Source organism: Dipodomys merriami, unplaced genomic scaffold (assembly GCF_024711535.1).
Source record: "Dipodomys merriami isolate MVZ:Mamm:240054 unplaced genomic scaffold, mDipMer1.0.p SCAF_21, whole genome shotgun sequence".
Classification (NCBI taxonomy): Eukaryota; Metazoa; Chordata; class Mammalia; order Rodentia; family Heteromyidae; genus Dipodomys; species Dipodomys merriami.
Window position 1 is genome coordinate 27,391,195 of NW_027203493.1, and position 19,440 is coordinate 27,410,634.

General features: G+C 41.3%; 1 protein-coding gene across 8 annotated transcripts in view; it reads right to left on the reverse strand.

The window, feature by feature from the left end:
- Nav2 (neuron navigator 2) overlaps window positions 1–19,440 on the reverse strand; it is a 715,292-nt gene that overhangs the window by 249,385 nt on the left and 446,467 nt on the right. For all 8 annotated transcript variants that reach the window (XM_070032729.1, XM_070032731.1, XM_070032725.1 and 5 more), the window contains 2 exons: window positions 17,420–17,537; window positions 8,601–8,653 (listed from right to left, as the gene is read on the reverse strand). In XM_070032729.1, coding sequence (XP_069888830.1) covers window positions 8,601–8,653; window positions 17,420–17,537 — 171 coding nt within the window. The remainder of the gene's footprint in view (window positions 1–8,600; window positions 8,654–17,419; window positions 17,538–19,440) is intronic.

The following is a 19,440-nucleotide window of genomic DNA, read 5'->3' on the forward strand; positions in this document are numbered from 1 at the left end:
CCTAATTAGGTCTTCTCCTGGAGGAAATACTTGACTTATATTGAAGGTCACACTGTGCAGAAGGGGGTAAGCAAAAGGTCAACCCTGAAAGACCAGAAAATATGCATCAAAATTATCAAGATGTTGGCATACCCAGTTTCCCTGGTGTACCTCAAGGTAACCAGCATGGCTGGCATGCAGAGACCGAGTGGTCAAGTATCAGGAAAATATTGTAACCAGGTGATGAAAGACCTTAATCATCTACTCAAGAGGATGATGGAGAGAGAAATGGGAAAACAGGGTTAAAAAAATAACTGAGATGTGAGTGAAGAAGAGAGTGGTAGAAGTTTCTCCCACCTTTGAAGAAACCATGATAGGAACTCAGCCAGGGGCAGTCATAGGCCATCCTGAGTGAGAAGCAATGGGTGTTTCCTGCTGGTCATGGCCCTGATTCTTTCCACTTTGCTTTAAAGTCTTCAATGCCCTGAGCTTTTTCTTCATTCCTTCTTGGTTCTATAACACATGTGTACCCTTAGGGCCATGTAAAAATAGGCTCAGGGGCCCAGGGCAGAGGCAACTCAGCTGCCCAAGGATCTCATTCACTCCCCAGGCATGTAGCTGGCTTTCTGACAGCTGCGAGGAGGGCCCAAGGTCACTGGGCCCAGAAACCCGATCCCATCACAGATGGCCTTTCCTGGCCCAGGAAGCTCTGTGGAGAACATGACTGGAGGGACTTGGCGCCAGGACTCCTGGAGGCCACCACAAGAAGCTGCCTTTCACTAGAGGCCACCTGCCCCATGACAATATGTGAGTTCCCATCGACAGGTTAACTCAGGCCCTTCCCAGAAATATTCAGTCCTTTCCCTTCTTGCTAACTCTGTGCTAAGCTGGATTGAGTCTGCTGTTTCCACAGATGATACAAAAGCAGAATAAGCATAGGTGGGCAATATTTTTACTATCCCCTTCTCTGTCACAGAAGTGAACATCATAGTCTCTGAAACTGGACAAACTTATGTTTGAGCTCCTCACTCATTCTCCTCCTAGTGAATCCAAAAATCTCATTCTACTAATGAATCAAAAAATCCTCAGTCTTGATATGTAAATGTAGGTAATATTCAGATCTACACTCCAGAGCAGTTCTGTGAGGTATCCAACCATTAGTTGGGCTCTTGGTACCTGGCACCTGGTGAGTACAATCTCACAATGGTCCTGGGATGCTGTTCTCTTCATGTGTCACAGAAGGGAAGGGCAAACATTGCCAGCAAGTGGATTATCAGAGTCCTACTATTTAAAGAGGGCTGAGTCAAGAGTGATATAGGGATACAGGTTGACCCATTGTAACAATGAGATGTACAAGACACTATGCTGAAAAATGAACTTTACAATTTAGGCGGGCAGGGGAGGAGAGTGTAGTTGCAAAAAAGAATAATTTTTTTTTGGGTCTGGTCATGGGGCCTGAACTCTGGGCCTGGGCACTGTCCCTCAGCTCTTCAGCTCAAGGCTAGCGCTCTACCACTTGAGCCACAGCGCCACTTCCGGCTTTTTTCTTTTTTGCTTATGTGGTGCTGAGGAATCGAACCCAGGGCCTCAGGCATGCAAGGCAAGCGCTCTACCACTGAGCCACCTTCCCAGCCCCAAAAGAATAATTTAAAAAAATTTTTAAAAAGTGATTGATCATGCTGCTTTGGCACATCAGATCACTCTTGGGTTTTCCTTGAAGACCAATGCTAGCATTTGGCCAGCTGTAATATACAAATAAACTTGGGCCCTACTATCTAACATGCCATATCTAAAGGTGGGGCCGGTCGTTTCTGGGAATCTGTTTCTGTAAAAACTTAAGTACCTAGAAAATCAGTAGGAGAACTAATTAAATGTTATCTTTGGTCAGATTACCTTGTAGAATTTGTGTGTGTGTGTGTGTGTGTGTGTGTGTGTGTGTGTGTGTGTGTGTGTGTGTGTGTGTGTGTGTGTGTGTGTGTGTGTGTGTGTGTGTGTGTGTGTGTGTGTGTGTGTGTGTGTGTGTGTGTGTGTGTGTGTGTGTGTGTGCTGGTTTTGGGGCTTGAACTCAGGGTCTGGGCATTTATGCTCAAGGCCAGCACTCTACCATTTGAGCTACAGCTCCACTTGAGCACTTGAGGCTTTTTAGCTTTGAACCTTGATCTCAGACTCGGGAATAGCTAGGATTACATGCATGAGCCACCAGCACCTGACTACCTCATGGATTCTTAAAGCAATACTGTGAAGCAAGTTGGTGTTTTTATTAACGAAAATGGTTCCTGGGAAGCACAGTGGTAAGGCCCTGGGTCATAAGCAGTTAATCTCAGGGTCCAGGTGCTCCAACGTGATGTCATGCAGCTTCTAGAGATGAGAGAGAGAGAGAGAAAGAAGACCTAAGGCAACTGCTTCCACAGAGATGACAAAATAAAGGCGGACCAGAACTGACACCTGACACCCAGGTTTGTGACTAGTGTTTCTGTCCTCATCACACTGTACCCTAGGTGCTAGTCTTCATCAGGGGTCCAAGATACCTGCTCTTGCCTACCTACTCCTACTTGTTGCAGTAATTTGGCTGTCAGTGATTTCACACATAGAGGTCCATATAAAACTTTATTTGGGAGAAGGAGAGAGATGCTTCTTTTCATGAATTAGATGTTTGGAAACTACTTCCCTGCCCCAAATCTAAGCACAAATGCCTACTAACTTGGGAACTCAAGTGCTAGCTGAGGGCTACTAGAAAGACAGAGTTAGATATAGAGCTATGCTCTACGTGGCGGGTCCCCTGAACCTGGGGGGAGTGTCTATGGAACCCTAAGGGACATCTTCTAGGGTCCATGATCTGCTTAGTTTTTCTGTATGCAAAATCGTAGGGTGTGCACAAGTTAGAGAAGAGAGAGTTGGCATCTTTTCTTAGATTACCAAAGGGTTCAAGGACATAGTCCTTGAAGTTATGAACCACTAAAAAATAACATCATTGGATGTGGCCAAAAGTTAACCTTACTGCATTGTGGATAGGAGTGAAACTTGTTCAACTACTCTGGAAAGCAGTATAGAGGGTCCTCAAAAAACTACACATAGAGCTCTCCTATGTCCCAGCAATCCCACTTCTGGGCATTTAACCCAATGACCACAAACAAGGCATACTAAAGCTACGAGCACAACTATGTTTATCACAGCATTATTCACCATAGCTAAGATATGGAACCAACCCAGATGCCCCCAGTAGATGAATGGATCAAGAAAATGTGACATATATACATACATATATACATATATATATGAATTCTATGCTTCCATCAGAGAGAATGACACTGCCCCATTTGTTAAGAAGTGGAAAGACTTGGAAAAAAATCACATCAAGTGAAGTAAGTGAAAAATCACATCAAGTGAAGTGAAGAAATATAGGTCCCATGATTTCCCTTATTTGCAATAATTAGTATATGTGTAGGATCTTATCAGATGAGCAGAAAAGGTCAAAAAACTATGTACATATGACCATATAAGATGATGCTAAGCGAAATGAACCCTAAGATACAGACAAGAGGTTTTTCTTTGTTATTATTTTATTAATGTGCTATATGATTTTTTTCTTTGATTCTTTTGTATGTTCTTCCTCTTATGGCATATCCCTGTTGTCACTGTATTTGATTTTGGTGCCTTGCATCTTATATATGCATTTATCTAATTTGGGGAGTGGAAGGGGAATAACAAAGGTGAAACAAGGATACAGGATAACCCATTGCAACAATGATACCCACAAGAGACTATGTTGGAAATGAAAGTTACAACTTTGGGGGGGGGAAGTAGGGGAGGGAAAGGATAGTAGGTGAAAAACAAAGGAGGGGGTAACAATACCCAACTAGAAATGTACTCATTACCTTACTAGCGTAACTGTAACCTCTCTGTACAGCATCTTTACAGGAAAATAAAATTTTTTAACTGTATTTTTTTGTCTTTTCTTTTTTTTTTTTTTGGTACTGGGGATCGAACCCAGGATGTTGCACTTGCTAGGCAAGCGCTCTGCCACTGAGCTACATCCCAGACCAGGAAAATAAAATTTTAAAAAATATCATCATCAAGTGCTGCCCATATGCCAGGAAAATGGAGATAATAAGATCACCTGGCTCCAGGGGCTTCAGGAGCATGAACTAAGGGTGTTTACATAGCTGTCTGAGCAGCACCTGGTACAAGGCAAACAGTCTACTTTAGAATGTCTTTTCACAATTTTAATTATTATTATTCGTTATCATTTTCATTGCCTCATTAGCACTAAGAAAAACTTTATGAGGTATGTGTTATTGTCATTCCTACTTTATAGAACAGGCTTCACAAGATTAAACAATTAGCTCAAGTCCTCAGAGAAGCTAAAGCCCATCCTGGTTGGTCCTGGGCTCAGTCAGCCCTCTGTTTAGGTGCACTGAGGAAAGAAAGCAGGAGAATTTCTTGGACAGCCCTGGAGGGACCAGACTGGCTGAAAGGGAAAGCAACCTGGGATCTTTAACTAAAAGGGCAAACAGGACTCCTGACCTCTGCACCTCCCCTAATTAAGGACAGAAAGCCAAGTAGCTTAAAATAATGATGGCTAAACAAGAAAATGACCTCTTGCTACAGGCTATTCCAAGGCTCAACAGGGACTGATCCATTGCCTCTACTGTCTCAGAGTGCAGTGAATAAGAGGGAGGGGGCAGCTCAGGGGCTGTCCAGCGTCCCCTGGCTGAGTTCCAGGAAATGTTTTTCCTTCCAAACTGACACATAACGCTGCTGAACAAAGCACTTGAAAGTCAAAAAGATGCTCCTAGGTTGCCATGGCGATGTTACTTAGAAAGAATATTTTAACTAGGTCTGACGCACACATACAAACTAAAGGGCCAAGTGGACCTTGAGGGGGAGGCAGGGGCTAGACTGAGAGCATGTTCTAAAGCTTCATCTCCAAGGATTTGGCCCCCAAAGTATCACAGTCAGACTGGAACAAAGCCAGTGGACTCATAAAAGCAAGTGGAGGCTGGTATGTTCTAAAAAGAGAAGCTGCTGCCATTCTTTCTCTGCCTAATGGTCGCAGTCATGGCCCATTTTCAGAGGACCAAAAGCAGAGCACTGAGGTTATGGATGCTGATGACTGAAGTCCTAGGGATAGTACTGCACAACTTGGCTCCTGCATTTCTCCCTTCAGGTAGCTAGTGTCCCAGAAGCTACTGCAGATCACGTGAAAAGGTTAATAAACAAGGACTAGTGCTGACATGAAAAACATTATAACCCCCTTCCAACTCAGCAGGAATTTCATTTCCCAGAGACCATAGTTGAACTCCTATCCATACAGTTGATGGTCTTGGATTTTATTCTCTAGAAAACTTGGCTCTGGAGCCCACTGCAGGTGACTCTTCCAGATATAGCAGTCTGGGGAGTAATGAAGATGCTGAAAAGCCTTTCCTGAGTCTAAAAAGACCTCTATGTAGTTCTGTGCATCCTCAGCACAAGACAAAGCGCTGATGGTGCCGAGAAGCCAGAAAAGCCTCATGAATGCAGCGCTTGGTGATTTGGGAAGATCAATGAGCATAGATTCACAAACACTTCCTCTGTGGGATCCATGTCATCTTTAGATAAACAAAAATGCAGAAATGGATTTGCACCTACTGCTTCTGCTTAGAATCCTTTCCGCCCACAGTGCCCTATGCTAAACTCTTTCAGGATGCACCTCTTAGAAGTTATTCTTAACCTTCTTGCACAGGTGTCTGTGGTGGCAGCTGCAAAGTTCTATTATTCTAATTGTTCTTTGGTCTCTTGCCCACTCATTTGAGTTTCTTGTGGACAGAGTTCACATCTTGCTCACCTGTGCACTCACCTGGCCTATATTAACACTAGAAAATTCCTATGACTGTCTGCAAATTGACAGGCTAACAGGATGCAATGCCATGCCTCTGAAATTCTCAAGCCTATATTCCAGTATGTACAAACACATGTATGTATTCCCTTCAGCTAGATGCTGGTGGCTCCCACCTGTAATTCTAGCTACTCAGGAGGCTGAGATATGAAGACTGTGGTTTGAAGCCAGCCCTGAAAGAAAAGACTGTGAAACTCTTGTTCTCCAATGAAACATAAAATCCACAAGTTGAGCTGTGAGTCAAGTGATACAAAAGCTCAGAGACAATGCCCAGGGTTTGGTTAGAGCAGAAATTGGAACTTCTAGGTAGTCCAACGTGTGAGAAACAGTGAGAGGAGAGGAAAATAATGGAGAGGAAAATAATATCCTCTCTTCCAGGCTTGCTCCTCCTACAAAGTTCAGGCTCCTATCCATTGACCAACTGATGAAATCAACTAGCTTCCTGAAAACTGGGATGGCATCCATTCTGCTCCTGCTCTGAAACAGTTGCTCCATTAAAGAGACTGTTGGATAGATAATCTGTTTTCTTAGGTAGTAATCACATTAACTCTACACATTATTTTGGGGGAGTTTGTTACTCTCCCAACATCCTTTCCTCCAAATGAGCAATGTTGGGAAAATAACAAGAAAAAATGGCCATCATTGGTCACCCTAAATAAGGCCTCACAAGGAAGTTAACCTCCTAGAAATCTACAAATGGTGTCTTATACACTGTGTCATATTCTCAAATAACATTTCCCATGAGTAAATATGCTTTATGTGTTTGTGTTTGGGCACACACATATACATACACGCATGCATGCATGCAAACACGTACACAGATGCACAGGTGTTCTATTAACCAGAGCAATACCCAACTTCCTACATTACCTAATGAGCTGTGTATTATGCATTTGCTTCTATTTTATAGTGAATACAAAGAACAATAGTCCTGTTGTCTTTATCATCATCCTTCTCATTTCCTATAGAACAGAACGACTGTGGTGGAAGTTCTTACATACTTCTGGACTTACATCCTGTTTTCTGAATTATTTTTCTGCTAGGTTTGCCACAGATCTTGTCTGTGTCCCCACCCCCAAGCTGGAACTCATTACCACAATTATAGGATTTTCTATTCTTGCATTCTTGAAAAAAGAAAAAAACAGTCCACACATACACACATACACAAACAATAAAACACAGTTGAAAGAGTTATGGAGAAAACACAGAACTGCTTTGCTTCTATGGTAGTATTTGTAACATATTTGGATATAAAATCAACTGGCATAAAAGAATCTGAAATTATATTTTATAAGCTTGAAAGTAAACTTTAATAACACATCCAATAAAAGGTGCACGAAATACAAATGACCCAAATAAAAGATTAACTAATTTCAAAAGTCATCTCTACATATGTATTATAGGCCAGGACAAATGTACTGATATCTGTCCTGCAGGGAAGTAATACATCTCTTTCATGTGAAGATAACATTGCATGTGTGAAAATGCTTGCACTAAAATTAAGTCTTCTATCGTCCAAATTTTCTCAATTATTAATATACTAGACAGCTGCAGTAGCTCTAGCAAAAATAGCAACCAAGTTTTTCAAGAGTCAAAGTAGCTATGAGATTTCTGCTTGGCGACTATCCTGTGTGAGGAACCATTGTCATTTGGGTCAAACAAAAAGAAAAAAAAACATTTAATAGAACAACTGAAAAAAAGAAACTTGCTTCATATATTAACTAGAAAATGATCCTCTTTTGTTTTTGTGAAAAATGTGGTCAGAAAAGATAGCCTTCAGCCCACCTCTTTAGGATAACAATTTAGAAAATTTAACAGTGAACTCAAGGAATGCCAGTCACTTTGGTATCTCCATGAGACCTGTCAAATTGTGCCTACTCTAAAGGAAGTGGGGTGTGGTGATAGAAATAAATTGCACTCCCTTTTTAAGATTATGGAAGCATGCCCAGCCTTAAGCAATTACCTTCATGTTTTAAACAGGTAAAAACCCTAGCACTATCTTAATAGAGTCAGATAATAAATATTATGTAAATCTTTATGCTGAAAAAGTGTCGGGAAGTGAAAATCTTCTGCTTAGAGCAACACAATTCACCATTCTCAACAATGATCACGCACTTTAATTCAAAGATGATATATATCAAAAAAACAAAAGATTTATCACTCACAGCTGACACTCTATCACTTGAGCCACACCCCAGTTCTACAGATTTTTAAAGATTAATTTTTGAGTTTTTAAAGTCGTAACATTATAGCTTAAATGTATCACCAACAAGAATACAATTTGTCAAGATTATACTGTGCCTGTTCATTCCATTCACTGTCACCGTGTTGATTTCACATCCTTCTAACCTTTAAAAGCAATCACATCACATACCCCATTTCTGACCAGTAAGATACTATCACCTCATCTCAGCACTGCACACAAAATTGTCACAGGACTTTGAGTCCTAACAGTCCATGTTCTAAAATACAAATGTTTTTGTACTCATTCTGCATAATTTAAGTCTAAAAGCAAGGACAATATTTCATTTTCACTATCTCACAATCTACATAAAAATCACAGCCATTTCAACAAATGCCAACAAATGTCAGAGAAGCAGAGCATGGTTACTTGGACATGGCTGTTGTTGCATTAATATAATCCCCTGAAGCAGAGTGTCTGGTGTGAATGTTTTTACAAGATGGTCAGTATCATTTAAGGCAAAAGCTTGCTAACATAAACATTCACTACCCACATACCACTCACCATTTGCGATCTGTTCTTTGGACAGCCATTGATGTCTTCAATCTTTTCATTTGCTGAAAAAGGAAATACAAGTCAGGAAAATAATTGCCAGAGAGACACTTTCAGTAGTGATGCTCAGGACATATGAAGCCCAAGTCCTAAGGCCCATACTGAGGTTTGTCCAATCAACACAGGCATGTGAAATACTAAGACACATCTAGCAAGCTTTGGGACTTAATCATCAAGCTGCTGTCCTCCAGGGACAGCTGGGGCAAGGTCGTCATCACTTAAAACAGAGACAACTGCATTGATGTCAGTGTTGCAGTGATGGGATGAAGTGGCAGTGTTTGGAGACTGAGAAATGGAGTGAGCTGTGATTCTGCTTTCAGCTCTAAGAAGCAAATGTCACAGTAACCTCTGTTCAAAAGATGGGACAGTGCAGAGTGGGTCCAGATACAACTCAGCTTCGGAGCATCCTCCCGACTCTTTAACAGAAATACTGCCAGTTTTGTTTATTCTGATGCCATTCCCAAAGTGGTTGCAAATGGGAATGCAAGAATTAGATTCCAAAATGGCTTGACTAAGACCACATAGCAAGTCCAAATTAGATCAGGGAATATGCATGCTTAAAGTCAAAACAGCACCAAGCTACTCAGAAAAGTGAAAGCAAGTGCATTACATCAATAGGAAATCAAGTACTGACAAAGAGGAGGAATGGCCCAACTTGTTATGGTAAATACAATTCATTGTAAGGATGGATTCCACCCAAAGTATCTATGAGGAGGGTTGAAGAAAGGTAAGGTGAAACTGGGGGAGAGTAAAGGAAGAGGTGACATTATCCAAGAAAAAGAAATGTGCTTATTACCTTTCTCAGGAAATGGCAGCTCCTGTGTTCAACACATTAATAGTGACAATCAAATTATTAAAACAAAACAAGATGTAGGGTGGTGAAAGCACTTGCTCTACAGACAGGCATACAAACTGCATCCAGCTCTAGAGCTTCTTAGCTGTGTGATCTTAGCCATGCCACTTAATCTCTCTGTGCCACAGGTTCCTCATGTATAATATGGTAGTTAGTACTACCTACTTCAGAATAGGAGCAATAAGTAGATAATATTAATAAAGACTACCAGTAGGTGTTCTCTAGTAATATTATCACTGTATATATTAATATATTTATTTCATCTCTGTAAAATATATAAAATCCAAATATTTTTGGTGACACCGTGTGAGCTGGGGTCATAAACTCAGTAGGTTTCCTCAGTAAGGAACAAGGATTTGCCTCTCCTGAAGTGTTTACAATCCCCCTCCCCAACCTCTTGTCCTTATGCCCCATGCTTCATATCATACAGAATAAAGCACATTCAGGTCTGTTCTCATAGCACCCCACACCTACTTCTGTTTTGCCCTTAATCATCTAATATGTAACTTCCCAACTTTCTGGTCCTTCCCCTTAACCAGGTTGTGAAAAACCTTTTGAACATGTTAAGTTTATTCTTCACATTTGAGCTCTATAATTGCTTGCAAAATTGAATTCCACCTCATCCTTAACCCAAACAGATTTTAATGAATATCATGGCTAAAATTTCCATGGGAAGAAAAGGTATTAAAAACTGCCTGAAAAGGAAAACAGAATCAGAATTTCCCTGCCTCCCACAAGCCTTCAAAATTTTAGAATATCTTAACCTAAATATAACTCACCATTATCTCAAGTGCAAAACAAGAAAGCAAGCTCAGACGGGAAATTGCTTAGAAATCTAATCACTAGAGATAGCCTGGTTAGTATAGATTCAGCCTGATTTACACCTCCTTTAGCACTCGCCAGAACATTAGATGTTCACATTTATGATCTACCTGGGGAAATCCCAATCTTGAGAGACTCAATTGACATTTTCTCAACTCTGCTTATACAAAACACTGGGATAGGAATTATAGAAAGCCTTTCCTACAAAAAAGTGCCATAAAAATCACCTAAAAGATGGCCAAGGTTCAGTAAACCAGCTCAAGCCAGGTATCTAGAACATCTAATTGCCATCATATACACTCCATAAGAACAGACTTCCATCTGCATCCTTTCCTACTGTCACTCCAGAGACTGTGCCTGACACAGTAGCCATTTAATGATTTTTTTTAAAGTGGAACTAAGGAATGAATATTTGGAACATTTCAATGAACAAGATTTTAATGTCTGCTTGGGGTCAGTTGTCCTTTCCCTTGGAAATAGAGATACGTGAGGTGAACAAAAGAAGAAAATGAATAGGCATGAATGAATGAAATGGCATTCATTTATCCTTGGAAAACTGTGGTGGGCATGATATAGTAGACCTTAGATTTTGACAGTGTTAGAGAGGATAACTATGTGGCTCTTGAGAATCAACAAGCAATGTGTCTTCTAGCTAGCTACTCATGATTGCCAAAGTCATAAGTTATAAGATCCTGGTCAATACCTAGTTCAGCATTTGTCAGCATTAGTGCTGACTAATAGCCCATCATTAGTACTTGTTGCAGAAAAGGATGGATAACTGTGATCCTATGTAATCATTTGGGAAATTGAAAGACTTTCTCCACACCATCAGGATACGTAAAAATGAAGAGCTTGGACTATAGACTCTTCTAACTGCTTTTTATAACCCATTGCCTAAGCCCATGCAGGTGCACTGTGAATTCAAATATTATACTGCCAATAACCTAATCCTGCCAGTTTACATAAGCAAAAACAAACCCAGGGACAGAACCTATTGATGACCACTTTAAAGAAGCCTCAGGAAGACATACATCAAATGGCTTATCCATGACACTAAATACTTAATAAAATGTAGTAAGCCTCCTATTTTCCAATTTTGTATAATTTAAATACTTCTTCCTCCACTAATTCCCAACAATTCTTATGGTTGTCAAAAATGGTTACAGCACTAAGAACAAGCTCTGTTTTTATCGGTAAGAAGGAAGAGTTGGATCTTCAGAGCAAAATTTATTAACTCAGGGTAGGGGGTCTTTGGCTGGAGCCCCAAAGCAGATAACCAAAGCAACAAAGGCATTTGTCCCTAGGGTCCTCAACTATGATTAAAACCAGCATCTTTAATAGCCAATGGTAATCTATCCCAGAAGGTTCAAGTCATTCTTAGTCTCACTAATGTGATGACTTGTCTGTACACAGATGACAAGTTAGTGATTGGAAAGCATCAACACACTCTTCAACAACCATAGCATCAAACTCATTACTTTAAAAAAAATCCCCCCATCAAAGCATTTTGAGCATTTTAAAGATTTGCCAACCCATGTCCTTACAATCTCTGGCTGTTGACACTTGCCAATGGGGAGAGACTAGCCCTTAGAACTATTTATCTTTACCTAAGATCACATGAAAAGAATGTACAGTCCCACAAGTTGTCTGAATTTCAGGATTATGTGCAGAGGTAGCCGGGCTAGTGCCTGTCATCTGTTTCCATTTCTAAGGAGAATGTTCTCCCTCTTTTTCTCCAGTTCTCTTTTATTCAGCCATCTCCCATTCTCCCTTTCTTCTCTCCCCCTTCTTTTTTTCTTCTCTCCTTCCAACCCCTACTGGGCATCTCCCCAGAGTGACAGCAATACAAACAGATGGAGGGAGCCTGCCTCCCACTTTCATGCTGCTTATCCTGGCCTTAGGAAATTTCGCAGTAACTTAGGATGGCACTGTGATGGGCAAACAGGCAGCTGCTGGCCCTAGGCAGTTCACAAATAAAGATGATCAGACTAACAAGAGGCTGAGAATAGAGATTTAGCTCTTGGCAACCACAGTCAATGTTCTCAATGACAGCAGAGGGAGGCCCTTTTCCTACATAATTAGAAAAAAGCAACAAGGGAAAGTACAGACCCCAAACAACACCAGAAACCAGAAAAGCCCACCTAGGGTGTCTGGAATAGCTGAAGAGTTGGGAGAGTAATGCACAGGAAATACACGAACATTCCTTTGAAGTCACACACCTGATGCTATTTTTGGTCTGGAAATCAACTAGGTTGTCAGACTAAATTCCAAAATTCACTGTCCTGGACCTAGAAGCTAAGCCTGATTCTGCTGCACCTACCCAATATCTACTCAAGTCTGAGATCCTGGCTCACGGGCAAATTCTTCAAGGAGCCTTTCCTTGATTCCTACCTCCCCCCACCCCCAAGACATACCATTTCCATTTTGTGGAGAGTCAGGTTTCATAGCATTACAGGTGTGCAACCAGCCCTAGAAAGATACTATTCCTTGGGCTGGGAATGTGGCTCAGTGGTAGAGTGCTGTCCTAGCAAGCATGAACCCCTGGGTTTGATTTCTCAGTACCACATAAACAGAAGAGGCCAGATATAGCACTGTGCCTCAAGTGGCAGAGTGCTAGCCTTGCGCAAAAGAAGCTCAGGGACAGTGCCTAGGCCCCGAGTTCAAGCCCCAGGACTGGCAAAACAAACAAACAAAAAAAACCCAAAACAAAAACAAAAACAAAAAAAAAAACCCTGTACAATGATACTATTCCTTAAAAGAGACAATTCTGCTACCTTCAACTTTTGCTGGTCCTTCATTTAAATGTGTTTTCTTTTCAACTTTAGACTTGGATATAACTCCAAGCTTACTTACAAAAAAGTTCTAGGAATAGTATAGAGAATTCCCATGTACCCATATCCATTTTAATTTTTCTCTTTTTCTCTGTATAGGGACACAATATATATTTCTCTTCCTCCTTCTCCTTCCCTTCCTCTCTCTCCTTCTCCTTATTCTTATATTCTTTGTTGCCCAGGCAAGCAGGACCCCACATGGTTCTAAGCATTTTAGATCATGCCCTTTGTCCCTTATACTTCAGTATATATTGCTAAAGAACAAGCATATTATTTTCCATGGTATGATTATGAAATTCTGAAAATTCAACATTGATAGAATGCCAATACTGTAATTTTTACTTTTGACTCAAAAACATCTGTCAGAGCATTTCATTCCCTGTATAAGATGCAGTCCAGGATCACACAGTATATATAATGGTCATGCCTCTTTAGTTTCCTTCATCTTGGAATACTTTCTCAGACTTGGACTTTCATGACACTGATGCTTTTGAACAATGCAAGACAGCATTGTTGTTTAACATAATGTATTACAATTTGGGTTTGTCTGAGATTCCTCATGATTAGCTTTAGGTTTTCCATTCCCTGAATGGACTATAACTTAAAGAGAGACCGTGTTCTTCTCAGAGCTTCACATCTACCCCTCATCAATGAGGAACTATCTATCACTGGTTCTGACATAGGTACATTTGACCTTACAACTAACAAAAGGACAATGCAGAGAGATTTTGGGACCATGTTAATAAATTATCCATCATAAAATTTCCTCCTATAGGCTGCAATGCTTGGTAAGAAATGTACGCATTATCCTGCCCATGTAATTGTAACTCCTCTGTACAGTATGTTCACAAATAAAATTAAATTAAATTTAAAAAAAATTTCCTCCTATAGATTTTGGTATCCATTCATAACTCTTGCCTTAACTAATTTTTACATTAATAATTTCAATTCCTTCTTCGTTTATCATCAGTTAGTGTTCTCCTATGCATTTGGGAATTCTCCTCCCCTGATGTACTTACGTTTTAAACTTATCTATTTATTACCCATATAGACTTGTCAATCCATGTTTTACTCAATGATTGTAGTCAACTTCTAACTTCAATTTATTTTTATGTCCCTGGATTAATGCTTTTTGTGGCCCCAGAGAGCAGATCTGGTAAATGGAGTCACTACTTCGGGATTTTGCCTAATGGAAACATTTTTTTTCATTTAATAAAATAAGAGCTGCTGCGGTTTGGATTTGTATATTTTCCCCTCCCCCTCCAAATTCATATGCTGAAACTAAATTCCCAAAGTGACAATATTTGGAAGTGGGGCCATTGGATGTGATTCAGTTATAAAGACATAGTCTCAGGAATGAGACTAAGACTCTGATAAATGAGGCCCTGGAGATAATTCTCCTGGCTTCTACTACGTGAGGACACAATGAGAAGATACCCATCCATAAACCAGTAAGCAGGACCTCAGCAGACACCAAGTGTGCCAACATCTCAATCTTGGACTTTCCAGCTTCCCAAACTGTGAGAAATAGATTTCTGCTATTTATAAGCCATATCGACTGAGGCATTTTGTTATAGCAGCCTGAGCAGACTAAGACAAGAGGTTTTGAAATTCCAAGCTGCTTGAAGGGGTGGGTGGTTATCTGCCCATCACAGGAAGTAAGTAAAAGGCTGTTGACTGCTTTACACTGAAGCAAGCCACGTATCAGGTTAGGGATTTCAAGCTGTCACAAAGCTGACAGTTGAGAGTTACAGCAGAACCTGGGAAGGAGTAAAGCATGCCATATAGTTTGGAGCAATGGAGAAAGTATGTTGAATGCTGAGAAGGAGAAATACCCAGGCCACCTGTTGGAAACTACCCAACCCAGACTTGCAGTAAATAAAATTCTTATACTAATCCTCTCAGTTTTCCCTGAACATTACTATGTGGAAGCACTAATCTAAATGCTATGGATTCAGAAAGGAAGCAAGTCAGACCCAGATCCAATGAAGACCCAGGCCCAATGTCACAGGCAGTGGAATGATGATAGGGTCCCTCCAGCTGTACCTGGGAGCTAGGTAGCAGACAGAAACTGGCTTTTTCAGAAGGAGGAGGCATGTACTAGCCAAAGAACAAGTACAAGCACTAGATTTCTGCCAACCATGGACACTGAGGCCAACGGGACCCTAATTTGGGGGAAATGTTACATAGGTAGAAATATGTAGATATCTATATACACACAAATACATCTCCTTCTATCCTTTCCTCCTTTCTTCCTTTCTCTTTCATTCTTTCTGCATTCTTTCTTTCCTTTTTTCCTCTCTCTGACAGGTTTTTGCCACATAACCCAAGCTAGTCTCAAACTCATGATCCTCTTGCCTCTGCCTCCCAAGTGCTGGGATTAGTATGTTCCACCAAGAGACCTGAGTTCACAAGCTACTCTGAGTAAATGCTTTGAGCTGGCTGATCGGCAATTGTTTGGGTCCCAGTGCTCTCCCAGTTTTCTCTTTCTCTTTCCCTCCCGCCCTCCCTGCCTCCCCCCCACTCTCTCTCTATCTCTGTCTCTCCCCCTCTCTTTATCATACACACACACACACAAACACACACATCAACAGATGTAAACTCTAGTATAATGAAATTAGGGGAAGAGAGGCAGCTGATATCAAGCCTTAGTTGAAGAGTTCCTGGCCAGTGTAATCCTCTGTTGGCGGTCTGGGGGAGAGAGACTAAGTAGACTAAAGTTATACCGAGGCTGCTATTGTGTAATGAACATCTTGAATCCAAGGTCCAAGGCCAGCTTCGGACCATGATCCTCCTATCTATATCCTCCTGAGCAGCTGGGATTCAGCTGTTAACTTGCCCCTAAACCAATAGAATACAGCAGCCCACTCTGCCTGCACACTGGTTTCTTCCTTGCTGGCAATAAAAAAGTAAGTGGCCCATGTGGTAAGGAGCTGAGAGAAACCTCAGGAGACAAGGGCCAAAACACCCAGCCTCCAGGAAATGAGAAGTTCTATAATCCCAAGGGTATGATTTCCGCCAGCAACTGGGGTTAGTAAGCCCCCTGATGAAGATGGGACTTTGGAGACACCTTGACTACAGCTCTGCACAGGTCCCCTGCTCAGCCCTATACCACTGATGCACAGACATTGTGTGAAAGGAAGATATCTTGTTTTGAGCTGCTGCATTTCTAGCAATTGGTCACATAGCAATAGAAAAGTTACACGGGGAATGAAAAGGAGAGAAAGAGAGACAACAGCTGCTATTTCTTAAGAAAGCAGTCCTAAAACAGCATGGAAATGTCTAGCTCTGAGCAGCAGGTGCAATCTCAAAAGTTTCAGCCTAGACTCACCTGCCTGTGCTTCTAGGTATCACCCCACAGACTTGAGCAGGGTGACAACTATGAAAGGCTACTTGTTTCTCACACTTGAAAGATAAACAATTCTTCTACAATAACATATGCTAGAGGCGCTGGAGTTTCTGTCCTTTTTCTGGGCTTTATCCCCTTGGCATGAGTCAGCTGCCAAGACTGCCAGCGACAGCAATCAGCCTAATGCTGTTTAATTGACCTCCCGCCTCCTCAGTTACTCTGAGCTTTCAGGCAGGACCAGGGGATGCTTCATTTCAAGCCTGAGGCAAAGTCATGGCCAGCATCCATCTAACTGCCTTCCCTGAGCAACTCTCTTCCCCCAACTCACAGCCAAGATGTTAAAAAAAATCCATTGCTCAAGTTCTTTTCCCCTAGTATTAAAACCAGAACCTACCAACCATCCCTGGAGTTTTATCCTTTGACTTCTCAGACCTAAATTAGAATTGGCAGGATTAAACCAGCCCCATGTTCCTTTTTCTTTTTTCTTCTCTTTCAAAAGAAAAATAACATGAGTTGAGGGGAATGAGATGAAAGCCAGAAAGATGGTAGGAGGCAAGAAAGGTGCTAGAAATCACCAGCCTTTTCCTTTAGCCCCGGGAAAATCTTACTTCTAAGAAAATTGAGATGAGGTGTGTGTGTGTGTGTGTGTGTGTGTGTGTGTGTGTGTGTGTGCGTGTGTGTGCGTGTGTGTGTGTGTGTGTGTGTGTGTGTGTGTGTGTGTGTGTGTTTGATATCTCAATTGGAAAAGTAAGCTGGTCCCCCACATAACTGAAGTCAAAAGGCAAAATCAAACTCAACACATCAGACAGCAACCTGGCTTTCTTAGAGATATCAGTGTTCTTCTCTCCATCCATTAGACCCTTCTGGACAGGCTCAGCTCTAACAGATGAGCCATCAAGGACAAACGAGAACTTACCCACGACCTGGATGATCTGAGCCAAGAGCACACCATCCGTCACATCTTGCTGGAGGTCTTTGATAAGCCGTTTGTGGCCGGATTTGGCGAGATAATGATTGGCCCAGTCGGTGTAGATCTACCAAAAAAAAAAAGCACAGAAGCAATTTTAGGAAACCAGTCTGAGCCCATCGCAGGATTTGAGGCAGCTGCCTGCCCAGTGTTTGGCGAGCTTCCGGGCCCAGCCAGCACCATTAAAATTCAGAGCATTGTGCCCGACAGGGCATTCAGCTCACCATAGCAGGCTGTCGCTATTGAGAGATCTGCTGTCAAGGCCCATGGAAAAGCTTTAAAAAAAAAAAAAAAGCGTCAAAACATGCAGAGACCTGAATGGGATAGCGGACAAGGAACTAAATAGTCTGCTCCAGACGGTTTAGAGAGGCTGTGGCTCTAAACACAAGTGAAGTCTCCCCCACTTCTTCTCATCTTTTTCTCTTTATGAAAAAAAAAGCGTATGGGGAGGTTACCACCCAAAGGGCATCTTTGAACGGGCCATTTCAGGGTAAGGAGGGCTTTTGAGTTAGTGAGTTCTCAGGAGCCTGGTCCCTTGTACAAAAGCCAAGAAGGAAAACACAGCACCCCTTCAATTACCCTTGTGTGAGAGCAATTGGTTACTGCCTGATCATCATCTCAAATGTAATCGCTTTAATTTAAAAGTCAGACATTTTCACTGTTGGGATTCTGTGTATAAAACCTAGCAAATCCCAACATCTTTAATAAATACAATAGTGTACACAGCACCTCAGAAGGTAAAAGTGGGTCACCTTGGGGAACGTCTTGGGGAACGTGTTAGTTGAATCATCAGAGAAAAAGAATGGATTTTTTTCCAAGCAGGCCAACAAGTACAAGAAAACTCTCACCTGAAAGTTTTCTCCTCCGTTGTCAAATCCAAAGACAAAAAATGAAATAAAAAAGCCAAAGACAGAATGAAATAAAAGCACTTTCCTATCGGTTTAGAGAGCCAAGTTCCACACAGGATATGTGAGCTAGTAGACTTCCTTAGACTTTCTGCAACATTCCTTCTCTGAATAAAATGCACAGAGGTCATTCCTCCCCAGGTGATAGCAGGCTCATTCCTCTATTTAGTTGTGATCTCACCAAAGGAATTAAAATTTTATAATGCAAAACTCAAATCTAGTTCTATATGCCTTGCTATCTAAATGTCACCTAGCAAGTCACCCACTCTTTCAGAGTTTGAATTCAAGGACTGCCTGAGCTATGCAGTAAAACTTTGTCTGAAAACAACAAGGACTGGGGAAATAGCTCAGGGGGTAAAGCATTTGCCTAGCATGCACAAAGATCTGGATTTGACTCCCCCCTCAACAACAAAATACTCTTCTCTCTACTTTAATCTACCTAAACACTGAAATTAGACCAGAGCCATACTCTAATTGCCTACTCAAACAATTAGCCATGACTCCCAACTTCCCACTAAAGGCAATCTGTCCATCCACTCTTCCCACAAAGTATCTAACCCTTACAGTGGAGGTGGTGTATGTGTGTGGAATAACAGTCTTTGAACAAGGACAATCTTTGGAATCTGACCAAATTGTTAGCCTTGGCTCTGAGTAAGTTAATTTCTAATAGCCTTGCTAGTTTTATCTTCCACTAAAAGTGGACCATACCAAGTATATTACAAGCCAAACTGACCTACCCTGTAACAGGCTAACCACCAATATTTGTAAACAAGATACCCTGACAAACAGTCACACCTATTTTGGGTCTCTGGTTACTTTAATGCCACCAGAGCAAGCTGAACACTTGTGACAGAAAACTTAGGGCTGAAAATCAAATTATATAGCTAGCTAGCTACATAGATAGATTATATAGGTTTTATATATATTATTTTAGATGATAAATTTTGAATATATACACACACACACAGTGCCCTGCTAGTCCTTTATACCTGACTCAACTCCAATGCCCATCCCCCAATGGAGTCATTCAATTTCCTGATCAAACCCTCAGGTGCATTTATGTAG